Source organism: Pygocentrus nattereri, chromosome 19 (assembly GCF_015220715.1).
Source record: "Pygocentrus nattereri isolate fPygNat1 chromosome 19, fPygNat1.pri, whole genome shotgun sequence".
NCBI classification, from domain to species: Eukaryota; Metazoa; Chordata; class Actinopteri; order Characiformes; family Serrasalmidae; genus Pygocentrus; species Pygocentrus nattereri.
Genome location: NC_051229.1, coordinates 31,946,434 through 31,966,994, shown reverse-complemented (window position 1 = coordinate 31,966,994; position 20,561 = coordinate 31,946,434). Strand labels below are relative to the sequence as shown.

Here is a 20,561-nt window from a genome sequence, read left to right as displayed (position 1 = left end):
GTAATTAATCATTTATAACATACAAAATTAACCTAATAATTATGAGTTAGCCTTTCTTTTGCATGGACAGCATAGCTGACGTTGTGGTCTGCTGTTTTGGCAAGCTGTGCGATCAGTCATGTGTCCAGCAGTGAGTCAGTGATGTATGACTCACACGCAAAATATAAGCATGCACCTTTAAGCAGCTCACCTTTAATAGCCCTGTATGGTCAGTCCCGTCTGCTGTAGGTGGCGTTTATTGGGCTTTCTTATGGAAAGGCTGCAGGTGACCTATAATCATCTGCTTTGTTAAATGTTTGGTGTATAATTTTCTGACATGTGATTGTGCATAAATATTATGCACTTACTATTTTATTGTTTATGGTTTAAAGTTACAGTCCTTACAAACAATAATCCTATTAAAATATGTGAAATTTAATCTTGAGATTTGACTGTTAATTTGAGAAAATCAAGCTTTTGGAACAGCTTTTATCCACATGTCCTCACATGTCTTTATGGTGCCTTTATGGTAGCCTTATTAAGCCAAAATGAAGGCAAGCCTCTCCTAAGAAATAAAGAAAAGTGCAGTTTTGAATGCATTTATCACAACAATTGTGTGTGTGTGTGTGTGTGTGTGTGTGTGTGTGTGTGTGTAGCACTGTGCGAAAGTTTTAGGCATCTAAGCAAATTTTTAAACAATTTACCTCAGCAGTGAGTTTATCACAATATACGTTAGAATAAAGTCATATTCGTAATTCAAATAAACATAAAAACAATAAAAAGTAACAAGAATTTCTTGGAGAAAATGGATGGATGTATGGATGGATGGATGGATTTATATATATACATATATATATATATATATATATATATATATATATATATATATATATATATATATATGTATGTATGTATGTATATATATATATATAGACATTTTTCAGTTTATGCCATAATTTGAAAATGGAGATACGAGGTTTTTGCTCCGACAACAGCGATATAACCAGCTTCATACACAGCTTTATACACATATTTGAAGTTAAATTTATTGAAGTTAATTTTTGAAATGACGCATGAAAACGTTTGAAAACGCGCTTCTTTGCTTCTTTTGCACAATCATGGTCGCTGAGGCATCATAAGGACGCACATGAGCCTTATACAAATCCTGCGATCTACATACCACGCGCGTTCACAGCGCACGACATTTATGACTTGGAGATCTGCTGAACCGTAGCGTTGGAGAGCGCGCATGCGCCGGAAGCAGCTCACTCGCCTTACTTTTTTAGTATGGCTGTCGAAGCTGTTTATGCTCCGTGCGCTCTGCCTTATATCCAGTTTTAGGGTCCATTCAAGCTTCTCCGTGTTGTGCCCCCATGGCACACAGATATCTTCGCCTCTCCAGAGGCTGCAGGAGCATTTTCGGCGCTCTCCTGTCTAATTACAGAGCCGCAAACTGTGGGCGAGTGGTAAGGTGCAGCTTCATTGCTTTAGCTTGTTGTGCTAACCAGCTTTAGCCATTGACAGCTGAGCTTTAACCTTCACTAACATAATCTACAGAAACAGTTTACCCAGCCTAGTGTTTCAGTATTTATAGGGTCTATAACTGTGAATAAGGTGGAAGCTGCTTGTAACGTTAAATAAATTTAAATTTAGCCTGTCGTTTTCTGTGAGGTTAGTCACTGTAATACATATTTAGTTTGCTACTGTGTAGAAAAAAGTCTTCAGTTAGATATTTTCATTGAGTGCCGTCCTCATTCAGTAGGGCTGACATGAATTGCAATGAATATTTTAACCATTTGAGTGTAGAGGAGAAACGTTTCTGAATTAACTGGCTAAGAATGTGTAACTGTCAGTGGTTCCACTATAGGCAGCCTAGCTGTTTAAGAGGGAAACGTTATTTATTGCAAGCAATAATGAAAGTTTTTGAAGCTTACAGGGCGCAGATCCATTGTCTTGTATTGTACAGGGCTGCAACAAATGACTGATTTTCATAGTGGAATAATCGATCGATTACTGAAACGAATAATCGATTGTTCGGATTATGGATCGCTACATTACCAATGCATTTATGCATTTGCTAACTAACAATACAGACAATGTAGATTTTCCTGCTAATACAAAAGATTCAAAAATAAAATATATTTTTCCTGTCACAATGTATAACCAAGGATGTGCAAAGTAGCAGCAATAAAGTATGACAAAACTGAACATTTTTTTCCTTAAATCAAGTAAATTAAAAAAAAAAATTAAATGTAAATGTCAAATTTAAACAGTGCAGTCTGTGCACTGTGCCCTCGGCTGTCTGTCTAGACTCTACTGTCTGTCTAAATTTTATTGAAACAAAGGAAAGTCAGTATCTCTCTCTGCTCCTGTGAGAGTCTCACTCTCCTCTGAGAGCAGATACTTCCTGCTGCAGAGAAGCGCACTGCTTCGTTGCGGATCTAATGTGATGCAGTGTTTAAACGTGGAATTGTTATCTGGAAAGTGAACAGGGTCGCTGTGAATAATAGTTACTTGCTTCTCTGTTCCAGCTCCATTAACGATTCCAGAGAACATGTATTTCAAAATAGAAATGTTACAGCTAAGGCTGGGTGAATTATTATCACGATATATATATATGTTAGATACATTTTTGATATAATACACCATATAATACACCATTCTCACACTTCCACGTTCTGCTGTCGCCAGGAGAGGGCCTGAGTTTTTCGACGATTAGGGTAAGATGAGTCTTTAGCATCGGCTGAAACGCGGACTTATACATTCCCTGTTTGAGTGGAGCGACCAGTGATCTGTTCTCCTGTGACCAAGTGTGAATGATGAGATCAGTGGTGTTACTTTACTAGATTAGAGTGAACTTGCCTCTTTCTGTACATCCTAACAATCTTTAGCAGCATTAAGTCACAATCACAAGCACTACAGCACTGGTACAGCACTCAAAAAGTCATATTTTAGTATTGGTGCATTCCCAAGCAACAAAAGTGAAAGAAAGAAGTGGGTTCTTGTGAGTTACAGCCCTGATACGAAACTGAGGAAGCTGTGAGGCGTTGGAAAGTGGGAGAGCGCTATCTTTCCAGGCTAGCTGTTTTTAGCAGCTGGATAACTTGAAGCAGTCCATCACTCGCACAACACGGTGAATTGATGATACTGTAGATCAGACAAGACACAAAAGCACCGCTTTCAGTTTAAACGAACCTAAAAGGAAGACTCTGTTTGTCTGGTGTTGATATATTGCGGTTCAGCCCCAAACTGCTGCGATAGAAGAGAGAAATCCAGCCGTCTTCTAGCTGGTGTTTGAATACGGTGATGTGCTCTGACATGGCTGTGTTGGGACTGCTGGCACTAAGACGTTGTGATCCATTACTGACGTGCTGAGCCAGCTAATGTTTGCTGTTCGTACCAAATTGATGTTGTTGAGAAACTAAACAGTTTAGCACTTATTGGCCACTTGTTTAGCCTTTGTAAAGGGACAGCCGAGCACTCGTCACCAGACAGCTAAAAAAAATCTGTTTTCTTTCTTAAATTAGGACTATTACAAAAACTGCAGCTGTGCTTTACCAGCTGATAAAAACAGCTCACCAGACACTTTGTCCCACTGTGACACCATGACAGATGTGTGAAATGCTCCACTGTTTAGGCAGTGTTTGTTATGTTCCAACTATAAAAGATAGTTTAAAACGGCAACTAATCACCCAGAAGCAAAAATCAGCCTTCAAACTGATTTGACATTTATCTCGACATGTATTGATATTGACCGATATGAATTCTGTTTAACATGAAAACATTTTTTGCCATATTGCCCAGCTCTTGTTACAGCTCAGCTCACAACATGAAGTAAGACATTAGCTCACTAGCTCAAGTATCGTCTCATCCCAAACCACACACTACACTACTGAGGGCACTTCTAATGGCATATGCACTAGTTTTACACACACTAATAAGCAGTTTGGGACGCGGCTCGTCTTACCTAATTAATTAATTAATTAATTAATCTTCTTCTTCCAGTGAACTGACAAGTTTCCTCTTCAGGTGCTCCAGCATGGTGGATGTGCTCTCATGACAGCCACGTTGGGGGCTGTAGGCATAAATCACCATTATGTTTTCAAAAGATTAATCATTCAGCCGTATTGACGCGGCTGAATTTTTGTAAATTCGAGACTACGAAGCCAATGAGTTCCTTTTTTCCTTATATGAGCTCTTTAATAATCTCTTTTGTGGTGTCAGTGCCAGCACATACACCTCCTGTACATGTTTTCTGTGTTTTTCTGAACATTTTGAAAGAATCGTAAGTAGCCTTATATTTAGCTGGACTAAGTGACAACCTTGGGCAGCGTAGCTATGCTACTAAGCTTTCTGATAGCTAACTGTTATTTGGTTTACAGCAGTACGTCTGTAAACCTTAGGCTTTACTATACTAAAGTTCTAACCAAGTGTAGTCTTTATAAATAATTGATTAGTTAGAACTTACTGCACTGTTAACTGTTTGGTTAAGGCTGTAAAGCCCCAATGTTGTGGTGTCACCTTTTGTAGAGTTATAAATGCATTAAGAGGTGATTCCCTGCTGACCGTAGCTCTGGATTTGGATCTCATTTCAGGTGTAAAAGGTAATCAACAGTGTTCCAACCCCCTGTTACTTTATCTGTTTATGTTTTTCAGATATCTACTCAGAGGGAGGTGCTGCAAACTCTTGACAGAGGAGCGTTGCTTTCCCAGTTCTTGGGAGCATACAGAAGGTTAAGCTCTAAGCCTCCAAAAGGTACGCCGTCAACATAAATATAGGTGCATGTTACTCTTCTTTTTATGGGTTTATGCTGTCATGTTTGTCTTATATTTGTTTTTCTCTAAGGATTTGAAAAATACTTTCCAAATAGCAAGAATGGCGGCCCAAAGAGCGGCGAGCCCAAGACACCCAGTGCAGAGGCTAAAGGTGATGTGTAATTTCTGCCCCTTTTAAGTCGACAATATTAAGCTATACTGAGGAATCCACTCACCATGAGCCATTGGTGTAGGCATAAAACAGTGTGCAGATGAGTTGAATTTTTTTCCTTATTTGAATCCAGAGGCCAAGACAAGCAATGCCCCGAAGACCACTGGGAAATCTGATGGAGGTGGAGGAGGAGGAGGAGGCAGTGGTGGGAGTGGAGGCAAAAGGGGTGGAAGGAAGGATGATTCTACCTGGTATAGTCGTCTCCAAAAGGTTTGGGTGCCTTTTTTTTCCAGAAAGTCTGGTACAGCTCCTGCTAAGTGATTATCATGAGGTGTTTTTCTACCATAAAATCCATGATATAGTTTCTAATGCAAACACTGACCTGTCCGTACGGTTGTGAGTAATAGAACAGTGTAAGTGGGCATCTCTGGAAGTTGTGTGCTTGTCACATGAGTTGTCCTGCTGTACTACTGCTAACAGTAAGCACAAACAATATTAGCAGAAATGGAGTAGCTTCAAGTTTGCTTTACTTTTTCGCCTGCATTTGGTTTTATGTCAGTCACAGACAGCGATTCTGGCTAGCTAGTGTTTGTTTTTAGAAATGGCTGTAATCTGACATGAGTCCTCCAGTCATGCAAGACCAGGCTTCTATCTCTTTGAATGAGCAGGTTCAACTTAACATTGAAGGCCAAATTACCGTTTCAAATACATATTACATATTAATACTGATTAAATCTAACCAAAATGTCATGAGTAGTTTGTAGTGTTTGGCTCAAATAAGCCCAAATAATATTTTTTCGGTTGTTCTGGCAGCTGCGCTTGCATAGATCTCCACAACTAAAGGTGACCTCTCCCGCTTCCGTCTTAAATAATAAGCTGGTTGGGTCTTGTTTTATCGAAGGAGACTTTCTCTGTAAACGGACACCATGTTGAGGGTTATGAGCTTTCCCATTTATATTTCAACTAGTTACCAGTCTCATTCTTTAGCATCTTTGGAGATGACCCCGAAGATGATTTGATCAATGTTCTGTCTTTTTACCCTGCCCCTGGTGGAAAGACAACAGTAGTGTTCACCCTTAAGCATGCTATAAGGAATTTCTGTGGGTTCGATGTTTCCATTTATTTATTGTCATACACTTACCATTAACTAGCTGTAGTGCATGCTGCTTTCAGAAGAATCCGGCATATAAAAAAATATTTTTAAAACATCTTATCTTGCAGGGTGAGATTCCATGGGACGACAAGGAGTTTCGTATGTATTTTCTAAGTGGCGCAGCTTTCTGGACAGCCGTCACGTACTATTTCTTCTTACGGGATGGAGGGAGAGAAGTCACCTGGAAAGACTTTGTGAATGGCTACCTGGCAAAAGGAGTTGTGCGTTTGTAGTAGCAGATTTCACATTTTATCTTACGTTATACTACAGCATTAGCTTTAGTCTAACTGCAAGCATTAGACTAAAACTGGGGTTATGATTTGTGTTCTTGTAGGTTGACCGGTTAGAGGTTGTGAACAAACGCTATGTGAAAGTAATTTTCTCTCCAGGGAAGACACCAGTTGATGGGGTGAGTTTTCATGCTTTGTAAAGGATATTGACAGTGTGAGTTAAATGAAATCAGAGAAGTGTTGTAAACAACTTAAACCATTCTGTTGATGTTGTCCTCCAAGTCGTAAAGCCAAAGTAACATTTATCCAAGAATGTATAGTAACGTTAAGGTTAAAATGACTGCTTAAGTAACTCTTCATCCATCTTTACTGACCTTTTGTAGATTTTATTTATCATCAGCAATATTAGCATTTTTCTGGTGATGCATTTTTCTCTTCTTAATATTGAAATGTGATGCAAGACCTTAAAGTGCTTTTTGGTTGACCAGCAGGGCTTGTTTTTTAACAGCAATACGTGTGGTTCAACATTGGCAGTGTGGACACGTTTGAGCGGAATCTAGAGACAGCTCAGTTGGAACTCGGTATTGAAGGAGAGAACAGACTGCCAGTGGTTTACTCCACTGAGAGTGATGGGTAAGCGCCAGTGTACTCTGAACATCTTGACACTTTTATAACTGAAAGTAAGTTATTGAAATTGTTACTACATTTGAAGACTTGAAGTATGATGATTGGAAACCACTTTTTTCTACCCCAGGTCTTTCCTCCTGAGCATGCTGCCCACTGTGCTGATCATTGGCTTCCTGCTCTTCATGCTGCGAAGGGGGCCGGCAGGGGCCGGGCGACCTGGCAGGGGTATGGGTGGCCTGTTCAGTGTCGGTGAGACCACTGCCAAAGTGCTGCGAGATGAGATTGATGTTAAATTCAAGGATGTGGCTGGCTGTGAGGAGGCCAAGCTGGAGATCATGGAGTTTGTGAACTTCCTCAAGAACCCAAAGCAGTACCAAGACCTGGGTGCCAAGATCCCCAAGGTAACAAACAGACTAAAGCCTTCAGATGCATAATCTGTATATGCTGTCATAGATAAATTACTACAGAAATGCTGAAGTTAATAATTCAAGAAAAACTTTACCATTATGCAAGTGAGATTATTATAATAAGTGCATGGTAGTTTTCATTTGTTGTAAACCTCAAAAGGAACCACAATGCAGTTATATAGTTCAGAATAATCTTTAAAAATAAACTGAAAACACAAATATGCCTGGAGGAACTATTTACACAGTAGTGAAATTTGATAAAAATAGCAATAGCAATTTTTTTTCCTCTTGGATGAGGCAGAACATTGACAATTATTGAAAAATAACCCACAAATTTTAATTTGGCCAAAACATTTGCACGTTCAAACTGATTTATAATATTACAAAATGCAAAGTCATGTGTCCTTTAAAGAAATTATATGTGAAAAATGCTCTTCTTCTTTGACTGTCTTAGGGGGCCATTCTGACTGGACCTCCTGGTACAGGGAAGACTCTGCTAGCGAAGGCCACAGCAGGCGAAGCCAACGTCCCCTTCATTACTGTTAACGGCTCCGAGTTCCTGGAGATGTTTGTGGGAGTTGGCCCTGCTAGGGTAGGTGAACTCATACCAAGAGCAAGTTCTCAGTTTGGCCATATGTTTGTTGCCAGTGGCCCTAGTAATTGTCTCTTGTGTGGCAGGCAGTGTTCATTGAGTGATGTGCTCTGATGTGTTTTTTGCCAAATGTACTTCCTCACATTTAGGTCAATTAACTTCTAGCAAAACACATAACATATTTGCTACATGCCTATAGCATCCCCTGAGAGTAATTATGCATACTTAAAACATGACCCATGGTGGTCTTTCATGAGTAATGTCTTCTTTTGTGCCAGCCAAACAGATGGGCCAGATTTGTGGATTACTTATGTTGTTGTGTCAAGTGCTTCATGTGACCATTCCCAGCCATAAAAGCCCACTCCTTCAGACTAAACGTTGATCTGCTTGTAGCCTCTGTGATCAGTCTCATTCCTGTTTGGTGATTAAGGAATGACTTGTTTTAAGTCAGTTGTTTTAAAATGAAGTGTTTAATTAGAAATACATTACCCAGTGAATGAAATGAATCTGAATTACAGTGGTCACAATTACTTGAAGAAAAAAAAAAAAGACTAAAATTTATGTTCTCAATGAAGTGGCTTATTGATGAGTTCTCATCTTGAACGATAAACATGGATTTGTCATTTAACGCCAAGTTCAGCAGACTGAATATTCACCACAAGGGGAGCACATTAGCACTCAAGTCGCTGTTCAGATTTGCTGTATATCAGGCATGCATGGAGACAGAGGAGTCTGACAAGTGTTCTGCTTAGATGTAGACCTTTTTAAATCTTTGTTTAGGCGTGCATTTTCATGTAATTTAGCTAGTCTGAGGTGAAACCCAGCCACTTTAGCTTGCTTTTCGCTGCAGCAGAATCACACTGAAGCACGGTGGCGCTCCAAAAAAACAGGAATTTATTAGCAGCTACAAATTAAACGTGTGGTGGATGAAGCAGAGAGTAAAAGGTAGTTTTCCCAACAGACTCATTCTTTCTCTGTCTCTCTCTCTCTCAAAAGATAGATAGATAGATAGATAGATAGATAGATAGATAGATAGATAGATAGATAGATAGACACCCCTCACATTTCTGCAAATATTTGATTATATCTTTTCATGGGACAACACTATAGAAATGAAACTTGGATATAACTTAAAGTATTCAGTGTACAGCTTGTATAGCAGTGCAGATTTACTGTCCTCTGAAAATAACTCAATACAGAGCCATTAATGTCTAAACAGCTGGCAACACAAGTGAGTACAGCTCACAGCGAACATGTCCACATTATGCCCAATTGTGTTGTTGTCCTTCCCTGGTGTCATGTGATTCGTTAAAGTTACAAGGTTCCAGGTGTGAATGGGGAGCAGGGCTGTTAAATTTGGTGGTTTGGATACAATTTGTTCATGCGGGCCACTGGATACTCAACATGGCACCTCATTGCAAAGAACTCTCTGAGGATGTGAGAAATAGAATTGTTGCTCTCCACAAAGGTCATACAGCGGTTTTCCAGGACAGGTTCCACTCGGAACAGGCCTCGACAGGATTGACCAAAGAAGTTGAGTCTACATGTTCAGTGTCATATCCAGAGGTTGGCTTAAAAAATAGACACATGAGTGCTGCCAGCATTGCTGCAGAAGTTGAAGAAGAGGGAGGTCAGCCTGTCACTACTCAGACCATACGCCTCACACCATACGCCAAATGCATCAACTCGGTCTGCATGGCCGTCATCCCAGAAGGAAGCCTCTTCTGAAGCTGATGCACAAGAAAGCCCGCAAACAGTTTGCTGAAAACAAGCAGTCCAAGAACATGGATTACTGGAACCATGTCCTTTGGTCTGACGAGACCAAGATAAACTTGTTTGGCTCAGATGGTGTCCAGCATGTGTAGTGGCACCCTGGTGAGGAATACCAAGATAACTGTCTCTTGCCTACAGTCAAGCATGGTGGTGGTAGCATCATGGTCTGGAGCTGCATGAGTGCTGCCAGCACTAGGGATTGAGGGAAACATGAATTCCAACATGTAATGTGACATTCTGAAGCAGAGCATGATCCACTCCCTTCGGATGTTTTCCAACACAATAACGACACCAAACACACCTCCAAGCTGACAACTGCCTTGCTGAAGGTATAAGTGATGGACTGGCCAAGTATGTCTCCAGACCTAAACTCAGTTGAGCACCTGTGGGGCTTCCTCAAGCGGGAAGAGGAGGAGCTCAAGGTGTCGAACATCCACCAGCTCCAGGATGTCATCATGGAGTGGTAGAAGAGGTTTCCATCAGCAACCTGTGCAGCTCTGGTGAATTCCATGCCCAAGAGGGTTCAGGCAGTGCTAGATAATAATGGTGATCACACAAAATATTGACACTTTGAGCACAATTTGGACATGTTCACTGTGAGGTGGATTCACTTATGTTGCCAGCTGTGTGTTGAGCTATTTATACGAGCTGCACACTGACTACTTTAAGTTATATTCAAGTTTCATTTCTATAGTGTTGTCCTGAGAAAAGTTTCTTATATATATATATATATATATATATATATATATATACAGTGAGTCCAAGAAGTATTTGATCCCTTGCTGATTTTCTTCGTTGGCCCACTAATAAAGACATGATCATTCTATACTTTTAATGGTAGATGTATTCTTACATGGAGAGACAGAATATTATAAAGAAAATCCAGAAAATAAATCTAAGGAATATATATTAATTGATTTGTATTTCATGGAGTGAAATAAGTATTTGATCCCTTAGTATTCATTAGCAGTTCTGGCTTTTACAGACCAGTTAGACACTCCCAATCAACTTGTTACCTGACCTGAAGCCACCTGTTCTCACTAATCACTTGTGTGAAAAACACCTGTCCACAGAATCAGACAGATCACACAGATTTCAAGTCTCCAACATGGGTAAAACCAAAGAGCTGTCACAGGACCTCAGAGTCAGAATTGTTGACCTTCACAAAGCTGGAATGGGCTACAAAAAGATTAGTAAGGTGTTGGATGTGAAAGTAACAACTATTGGTGCAATTATCAGAAAGTTTAAAGAGTATAACATGACAATCAACAGACCTCGGCCCGGTGCTCCAAAGAAGATTTCGCCTCGTGGGGTGGCAATGATGCTGAGAACGGTCAGAAATCGTCCTGCAACCACTCGGCAGGAGTTAGCAAATGACCTGAAGGCAGCTGGGACCACAGTTTGCAAGGAAACAATTGGCAACACTTTGCGCAACAATGGATTCACATCCTGCAGTGCCCGAAAGGTACCCCTGCTGAAGGGAGCACATGTGGAGGCGCGCCTCAAGTATGCCAATGATCATTTGAAAGATGAACCAAGTTATTGGGAGAAGGTTTTGTGGTCAGACGAGACCAAAATTGAACTTTTTGGCCTCAACTCCACCCGCCATGTGTGGAGGAAGAAAAATGCTGCCTATGACCCCAAGAACACTGTGCCCACCGTCAAGCATGGAGGTGGAAGCATAATGTTTTGGGGGTGTTTCTCTGCCAAGGGTACAGGGCTACTTCACCGCATCACTGGGAAGATGGATGGAGCCATGTACCGCACAATCCTGAGGGACAACCTCCTCCCCTCTGCCAGGGATCTGAAAATGGGCCGTGGTTGGGTCTTCCAACATGATAACGACCCTAAACATACAGCAAAGGCAACAAAGGATTGGCTCAAGAAAAATCACATTAAGGTCATGGAGTGGCCCAGCCAGTCGCCAGACCTCAATCCGATCGAAAATCTATGGAGGGAGCTGAAGGTCAGAGTTGCCAAGCGACAGCCCACCAACCTTCGTGATTTAGAGAGGATCTGCAAAGAAGAGTGGGCCAAAATTCCCCCTGGTGTGTGTGCTAAACTTGTGGTTAACTACAACAAACGTCTCACCGCTGTGCTTGCAAACAAAGGCTTTGCCACTAAGTATTGAGTGTGTTTGGCAAGAGGGATCAAATACTTATTTTCCTCATTGAAATACAAATTAATTAAAATATATTCTTTAAAATTATATTCTGGATTTTTGTCTTGATATTCTGTCTCTCCATGTTAGAATATATCTACCATTAAAAGTGCAGAAGGATAGTGTCTTTATTAGTGGGCAAACAAAGAAAATCAGCAAGGGATCAAATACTTCTTGGACTCACTGTATATATATGTGTGTGTGTGTGTGTGTGTGTGTGTATGTCACTCTGTCCTTTCTTAGGAGTAGTTGGAAAAATTTCACTTGTTAAAGGCATATTGGCCCTACTTCCCCCAAAACATTTGATATTACAGTTTAAAACACAACAATATTTGACCATTATTGACCATATTTTGGTTCAGTCTGTTCTGTTTGTATTTAGTGCTACTTAAAACAAAACAAGCTGCTTTAACCACTAACTGCATGCTTTATCCAACCCAAAGTACAGCCAACATTTTTGTTGACAAACTTTGATTTGTTCTATAAGCCTCTAAACTCTAATAAGGGTAAAGAAGCCCGAAGAGTGTTTTTGAATTCTGTTGGGTTCAGAAAGGTTTACAAAAAAACTTAAATTATCACTCAATCATCAGAATGATAGGTATTACTCAGATAGATTACTCAATTACAAATTAATAGTGACAGTTCTAATAGAAAGTAACTATTAACCGTAACACTCTTTTTATTTGACCTACTTTAAACCAGTGATTATGTCTTATACTATATGTGCATAATCTGAATTCCACAGGTTCGAGACCTTTTTGTTTTGGCTCGTAAGAATGCACCCTGCATCCTCTTCATAGACGAAATTGATGCCGTAGGGAGAAAAAGAGGCAGGGGCAATTTTGGTGGGCAGAGTGAGCAGGAGAACACACTCAACCAGTTACTAGTGGAGATGGACGGTACGTATCAGATGCTGTTAGTTAAACTGATAGTTAGTTATGCCGAGGCTACAGTTTTAGCCTTCATTCCTGAAGATGAGCCCAGTGTTTAGACTACTAATGTTTCCCCATGTTCTTTCCATATAGGGTTTAACACTGCCACCAATGTGGTGGTCCTGGCTGGCACGAACAGACCAGACATCCTGGACCCAGCACTGATGAGACCTGGACGCTTTGATAGGCAGATATACATCGGTTTGTGGTCTAGACCTTAAACCCTTAATCTTTTGCCCTGAAAGGTAGGGGTGGACAGTGTGGCTATAGTTATTGTTATCGTGATCAATTGACATACTTTTCTGTGCATATTGTAGATATTGTCAGTTAAGAAAAAAACACAAACTACATGTTTCATAATTTATATTATGAAACATTATTAGCATAATTAAGGCTGTTATTTGAATTTAGTTCAGTGCAGTGTGTGCAAAGTTAAACAAAAATCATTGTCTTCATGGTTTTTGCTACACTATTGATACACTATTGTCTGTTCCAGGTAACCTCTGAAAATGTCATGATGCATATTGTGTATCCTGAAAATGCCTTCATGTACTGCAATGCTATATTTTTGCCATATCATCCACTCCTCATCAGAATTAATTATTTTTAAAAGCTTTCTTTAGCCAGTGTTTTTAAAGGGAATACTTTATATAAATATGCTGAAAACAGATAAACAGCTTTTAGCAAAAGGCTTCATTCATTGCTAACTAAGCATTTCTTTTTCTTTCTCCTCCACTGTGCAGGTCCTCCAGATATTAAAGGTAGAGCCTCCATATTCAAAGTGCATCTGAGACCCCTAAAGCTGGATGCAGATTTGGACAAGGAGACTCTAGCCAGAAAAATGGCTGCTCTGACACCTGGCTTTTCAGGTGAGAGGCTTTAATACATCAATGGGACATACTTTACATTACAGCATAGATCGTCAGCTTTAAAAAATACTGGACAGTTTAGCAGCCGATATATTATTTGCCACTAAATTCCAATACCAGTCTGCATTTCGGCCAGTGATTACAACCAGTTACCTGACGTCCTCTTTTTAGCTCAGTCTCATGCTGAAGCATGTGTGGTCATTCATCGGGGGAATTTCTTTTCTTCTAGACTTCTGCTGGCTGCCGAAAGCACATAATGTAACATCCTGATGTGAATTCTGACAAACATCTTTTGTCACAAACTAAATTTTAGTTGGTTAAATTTGTTAAATTAACATATTTCTGTTTTTGATTAACATCAAATAGTGTTGCACATTTATAAATCCCTTTTTACAGTGAATGCTCAAATCTAACAGGTGAAGTCCATTATTACACAGACAATTGATTAACAGTATTTCTATGAACCTAGATCGCAGTAATGATATGGAGAGGTACAATATGTGAATAATTTAAAAACTGTAATAATCTGTGAGTTTTCATCTTTAAGCTGCTTAAATTAAATGCAAAGCCATGTATTCTGTTGTGAATGGCTTTAGACAAGAGTCTCTACAAAGTAATGCAAAATATCTACATAAAATAATGTAGAATATTAAAATAATTTATTAAATGATCATTCACTTTATTGGTTTATGATCTCTGTATCGGCCACAATAAGATGTTAGTTATTGGTTATTGTTTTGGGCCCAGAATGTGGATTGTCTGGAGGGGACCAGGGTCACATTTGCACATAAAGGTACAAAGAACAGGTCAAAGAGTAGTTGTAACAATTACTGGTATCATTGCTTCTTTTGTGCCTTGTTAATGAAGTATCTGCTACCTCTCATGTTCTTTTGCTCCTGTCAGGTGCTGACATTGCTAATGTGTGTAATGAGGCAGCTCTTATAGCAGCTCGCCACCTTTCTGATGCCATCACCCAGAAACACTTTGAGCAGGCCATCGAGCGTGTTATCGGAGGTGAGATTGAGAATACATGCATTATGTAAGCTCAGGCTATTGTGGAGAAAAATACAGCTTCAGAAAACCTGTGTTCAGCCTTTCATGTAGTAAAACACTGCCGAGTAAGAACACTGTTTAACCTCTTGAGCTGTAATGAAAGTACTGGGTTTTTTTGGATGCTCTGTGGGTGTGCAGGCCTGGAGAAGAAGACACAAGTGTTGCAGCCTGAGGAGAAGAAAACTGTAGCATACCATGAGGCAGGACATGCAGTAGCTGGGTGGTACCTGGAACATGCAGACCCTCTACTAAAGGTGTGAATTTAAATGTGTTTAATGCATTTTTCTGCAACACTGAAATTCTTATAACTGAAAGATTCTGTATTTTAAAGAGCAAAAAACACTGACTAGGTTTTGCTTAGTATGCTGAAACTGACTCATAATGACGATAGTATAGCTGTATTTATTAGGATATGCAGGTGGAGACCAGTCTTTAATCAGCACTTTGAATAAGTTTGCTCATTGCTGTTTGCTTTTCTGCATGCTCTAACACTTAAATGGCATTGTTTATCAGGTGTCTATCATCCCTCGTGGAAAAGGCCTAGGTTATGCTCAGTATCTCCCCAAAGAACAATATCTGTATACCAAGGAGCAACTGCTGGACAGGATGTGTATGACCCTGGGTGGACGTGTCGCTGAGGAGATCTTCTTTGGCCGCATTACCACCGGGGCACAGGATGACCTGAAGAAAGTGACTCAGAGTGCATACGCACAGGTAGGGCAAGATTTGACCACTTTTGTCAAACTAAATGACAGTGGTCAGTGTTCAGTATCATTGAACGTTGTGATATTTTTCCAGTAATCGGCCTAGACCACCATAAGATATGGCTGTGGCATGGTCAGGATTTTTAGCATTGGGCCTAATGTTTGACTGCAGCCCTCATAGCCAGCTGCATCACTGTGGAACCTAGACTTGAGAATTATTTTAGCTGGGATGATGTACTAGATGCTATTCATACATGCAAATACGTCAGCTTTTGGTGGAATCGGCATTTTTCTGTTCAGTTCATCCTCTCCTCCGAACAGAGTCATTATTTGGCCAACCCCCAGATATAGTATTTATTTTTTATTGGTGAATCAGAACTAAGATAACATTACGTAAAAAGTGAAAAGTGATCCACATTTCATGAGAGGTGAAGTTTCATTTTCATATCTTCTGATTTCTTTCCTGAATAGCATTTAAATAATGGGCTAATATGGGTAAGAAAAGGGTAATGTGTGCAAATTATCACTGTGTGCAACCAAGACAATCAGCTACTGCTTTGCTTTGGTCTGAAATTGATTTTGTTGGGTTATATAGACTGCTATGACTGCTATGAGAGCTAAGTGACCGTCTACAGACCCTGATCATCAGGGTCCAAACACAACATGCCATTTTGAAGCCTACACAAGTCACACAAACTGGGCTATGTGCATGATATGGAGTTATCTTCAAAAGAAGATGTCTATATTGTTCTATATTACCTTTTGACCTATTTGTGAACTGGAAATGTATTGCTTATTATGTAAAACAAAATCAAAACAATGCAGTTTTTGGACATGACTTGTGTTTGCATGGTGGTTGAATTTAATGTACTAAATAAATCCATAGTAATTACCCCAGTATTGTTCTTCTAGAGTTGATGTTTAAATCACAAATTGTCACGATTGGCCCCTCCCAGTCCTGTCCATGTGCGTTTTGGTTTTGTAACTCCGCCCCTGATTGTTTTCACCTGTCCCTCGTTTTCCCTGTATATTTAAGCCCTGTGTTTGCCGGTCTCTGTTTGATGTATCGGTCTCTGTTTGATGTATGCTGTGTTTTGTTTTGTTCTGTTGTATTCTGGTTTGTCTGTCATGTCTGCGCCCCGTTCTATCCGTATTGGCTCTATGACCCTGGACCGTGATTGCCCTGATATTGGATTTGCCCTCAATAAAAGTCGCTTACCTCGCTCCACGTCATACAAATTTTCTCCTAGGCATGGTGCAGCTGGACCCTGCTACTGCAGCTTGGTCTCTGAACTTGTCACCTTTTTCACAGCTCATGAATTTTCATGTAATAACAGGATAGTGAGGTTTAGTGCACTTACTACACGTTAACAGGTTAACACTGAAGATGCAGTGGAGTGGAATAGGTACAGTTAATGATAGTAGTTAGTAGTTTGATGGAAGTGACTCATGTAAAATATTTGTACTTTGTTGCCTCCACAGATAGTGCAGTTTGGGATGAATGAGAAGGTGGGCCAGGTGTCCTTCGACCTCCCACGGCAGGGAGAGATGGTCCTAGAGAAGCCCTACAGTGAGGCCACAGCTCGGCTGATTGATACAGAAGTTCGAAACCTTATTAGCACCGCATATCAGCGCACACAGCAACTGCTGATGGAGAAGAAGCCCGAGGTGGAGAAGGTATGAGTAAGTGGGGGGGATATAAGATGTAGTCTGTGTTCAGAGGCAAAGCTTCATAACTTGATTGTTTCAGCATACTCAGTAGACTGGGGTGTGAAGGATTTGGAAGACCATGTATGTGGATCGCTTTTACAAGGCACAACAGACTGTTATTTAGTGTTTCAACTGGAATGCCAACATAAGACATGACTGTGTTTATTACAGTGGTGTGAAGTCTACTGCATATCTACTGTCGTATGCAGACATGTGGGTGCCCCTGGTCAGACATGTTTTGTTGATTTTCTACATGATAAACAAGCACACATTCTCCACAGAGAACATTTCTGCAAAATTTCAGTGCACAATAACTATGTTCAATATTGGGGGCAAATAAAAGTAATCTTTAAAATGTGGTCTGTACAAAAATTGTGGCACATTTTATATATTATTATTATTTTTCCCAGTTCAAACAAGTGCCAACATTAAAATCACCTCCTTGTTTCTATATTCATTGTCCATTTTATCAGCTCTACAGACCATATATGACCACTTTGTAGTTCTACAGTTACAGACTGTAGTCCATCTGTTTCTTTGCATACTTTGATAGCCCCCTTTTACCCTGTTTTTCAATGGTCAGGACCCCCATGAACCCCCACAGAACAGATATTATTTGGGCGATGGGTCATTGTCAGCACTGCAGTAATGCTGACATGGTGTTAGCAAACTCCAGCAGCACTGCTGTGCCTGATCCACTCGTACCAACACAAAACACACTAACACACCACCATGTTACTGCTGGACTGAGAATAGTCCACCCAGTGTAAATATCCAGTCAACAGCATCTAGACGATGACCAACAGTTTATGTGAAGCAACAGATGAGCTATTGTCTCTGACTTTAAATCCACAAGGTGGACCTGCAAAGTAGGAATGTCTAATAGAGTGGTCAGTGTTTAAAAAGTCCCTCAGCACAGCCATACCAGCACAACACACAATAACGCGACACCACCACATCAAATAATACCTGCTCTGTGGGGGTCCTGACCAGTGAAAAGGGGCTAACAAAGTGTGAAGTACAAGGAGCACAAGTGCAAAGTACAAGTGAACCTTACCTATTAATTAAGAACCCCTTCTCTGTGTATACCTTCACCTGAATCAGCTTTTATATTAAGCTGGGGTTTGTGTTTGATTGGGATGTTTGTCCATACTAGGTGGCCTTGCGTCTGCTTGAGAAGGAGGTACTGGATAAGAATGACATGGTGGAGCTTCTGGGCCAGCGGCCATTTGCAGAGAAATCAACGTACGAGGAGTTTGTGGAGGGCACGGGCGGAATGGATGAGGACACCACGCTTCCTGAGGGCCTGAAAGACTGGAATAAGGAGCGTGGGAGCGAGAAGGAGGAGAGTACAGACGAGCAGGTGGCCCGCCAAATCAAAGGTGGCATGCCTTTCTAGAGGCCATAGAGGACGACATGATTCTAAGCACTTCTTAAAAGAAGAAGGACAAGTTTATGACACTTGAGTCCTGCTCAGGGAAGGGGAGGTAACCAAGGTAAATCCCCTCTCCGCAGGAAGGGCTTGTGATATGACCTTGCCGATCCATACTGCCACCCTCGGGATATTGCAGGTTTTGTTTCTGTGGCACAGCTGAACACAGAGGTTCACGGAAAGAGGATGCTGAGTGGAAAGGCATTCATTGCGCCAGCTCTTGGTCAGTAAACCCCAGGCAGAAAGTGTGGTTTGGTTTATGGGATACATCACTGCTTTGCTAGAAATCCACATTTGAAATGCTCACGTCTCACCGAAGAGAATGCAATGTCTGAATTTTACGTCACTGACAAAAAGCAGTAGAGTCGATCAATTCTATTTCAGAAAAGATATATACAGAACATAAGAATATGTATCTTTAAATTAAAATAAGTATAATTTCTGGTTATTTTGCAGTAAATATTTCTTCTCTGAAGATGTCATATAAATAAGACATAGCTTGTCTTGGCTCTGTAAATTAGGTTGATGATTTAAAGAACTGTCATGGTTTGTGAAATGCTTTGGAAAGGTGAAAATGCACTGTTTGTAATGCTGTTTGTTCACTAGATGAGAAGGAAGAAGCAATTTATAGCCTATCTGCTGGGCTTGAAGTCATCTGCATTAATTCTCTTGTTTTTGGAGCACATGGTAACTATTTTGTGACACTGGAAAAAGTTTTTTTTTTTCCTTTCCTTTTATTTAACTGTACAAATGGAAAGCATTTATTCTCTGTTCATTGTACTAAACATTTACAGCTAAAAAATCAGCCTAAATATTTAATTATTAGGCCAAGGCCGTTTACTTGAGTACTCCATGTTGGAGTTACTGCTTTTTTTTGTCTGTCATAACTTGGCATGATGCTCTTCTACACCATCAAATTTGAATGTTCATCTGCTTTGCATCATGGGTGGCTCAATCAAATAATGTACTACACTTATTGATTTGACCAACTGCCTCCTAACTCCTGGCCTAGATCAGCCTTCATGGATGTGTTAATTCTTGATTTATTTTGACTTAATTTACCTTACCTTGGTACCTTGGATCATGACCAGTTTACAAAATATGTTACATGGCTTGCAAAATAAGTCAAGCGAATGCACACAGATAAGCAGTGTATTGTCTGTTTTAGTCTAGATTACCAACAAATATCTCCAAAATCATTATTTATTCAACAGTGCAGAGGTTAATGTGGTGAATGCAGGCCTTGTAGGTCAGCATCTCACGAGTAGCTCATTTTTCAAGCAACTGGGGGGGGGGCATTCTTGCAATTTGGATTCTGTAATATTTTGTGTAAATTTGTATTTTGTGAAAATGGTTTTGAATGTTTGAATAAATGTGTATACATTTAAAATTGGTAAGTTTTTACCTTTTTATTTGTTTATTTCTTTATACGCACTGTGCAAAAGGCAGAGAGGACCGAATGTCAGGGGAAAAAAGCAGAAAACGTATTTAATAGAAAAATACACAAAAGCATTTTGCAAACTAGTTCTAATTTTTTTCGGTGTTTAGTGTGTCCAGCCTTTGCATTTTTTACAGTTTCCATTCTTTTCAGTAGGCTTTACTTCAGTTTTTCTAAGAAATCTGCAGGGATTTTTTTTTTCACACCTCCAATGTTCAGTTGGTTGCTTTTTTTTTTTTTCTTCTTACCTTTCACAATCTCACAATCCAACTGACCCTGAACACAATGTTGGGGTCTGTACTCTGGAGCGGTCAGTGAATGTCCTTTTTTTTGGACTGTTTCACTCTGTGTGTGTGTGTGTGTGTGTGTGTGTGTGTGTGTATGTGTGTGTTTAATGAATTATTTATTAAATATAAATATATTATTTTTTATTATATATAAATATATTATTATTTAGAAAGCCACAAAGTTGGATGCTAGTTGGAAGTGATTTAAGAATCCTTAACAATTTAAGGGTGTTTATTTATTATTTCTTGGTATTCTTTATTTTCTTCTGGTATGTCAGTTAAGATCT

General features: G+C 39.9%; 1 protein-coding gene across 1 annotated transcript; it reads left to right on the top strand.

Annotated features, from left to right (window-relative positions):
• The first annotated feature begins 1,262 nt into the window (after positions 1 to 1,262).
• Positions 1,263 to 19,942, top strand: afg3l2 (AFG3-like AAA ATPase 2). Its single transcript, XM_017711375.2, has 17 exons — positions 1,263 to 1,445; positions 4,636 to 4,735; positions 4,826 to 4,906; positions 5,040 to 5,176; positions 6,128 to 6,280; positions 6,394 to 6,468; positions 6,798 to 6,922; positions 7,044 to 7,317; positions 7,778 to 7,915; positions 12,595 to 12,748; positions 12,875 to 12,982; positions 13,525 to 13,650; positions 14,554 to 14,664; positions 14,842 to 14,957; positions 15,217 to 15,417; positions 16,890 to 17,084; positions 18,274 to 19,942. Exons 1-17 carry the CDS (start codon positions 1,353 to 1,355, stop codon positions 18,514 to 18,516), a joined length of 2,430 nt encoding a protein of 809 aa, XP_017566864.1. The 5' UTR covers positions 1,263 to 1,352; the 3' UTR covers positions 18,517 to 19,942.
• The last annotated feature ends 619 nt before the right edge of the window (positions 19,943 to 20,561 follow it).

Bases quoted from the DNA above. Each gene is read 5' to 3' on its own strand.
- afg3l2 (XM_017711375.2), top strand. From the start codon at position 1,353: ATGGCACACAGATATCTTCGCCTCTCCAGAGGCTGCAGGAGCATTTTC. The intron at 5,177-6,127 runs GTTTGGGTGCCT...CTTATCTTGCAG, and splicing joins GGTATAGTCGTCTCCAAAAG to GGTGAGATTCCATGGGACGA. The intron at 15,418-16,889 runs GTAGGGCAAGAT...TTGCCTCCACAG, and splicing joins CTCAGAGTGCATACGCACAG to ATAGTGCAGTTTGGGATGAA.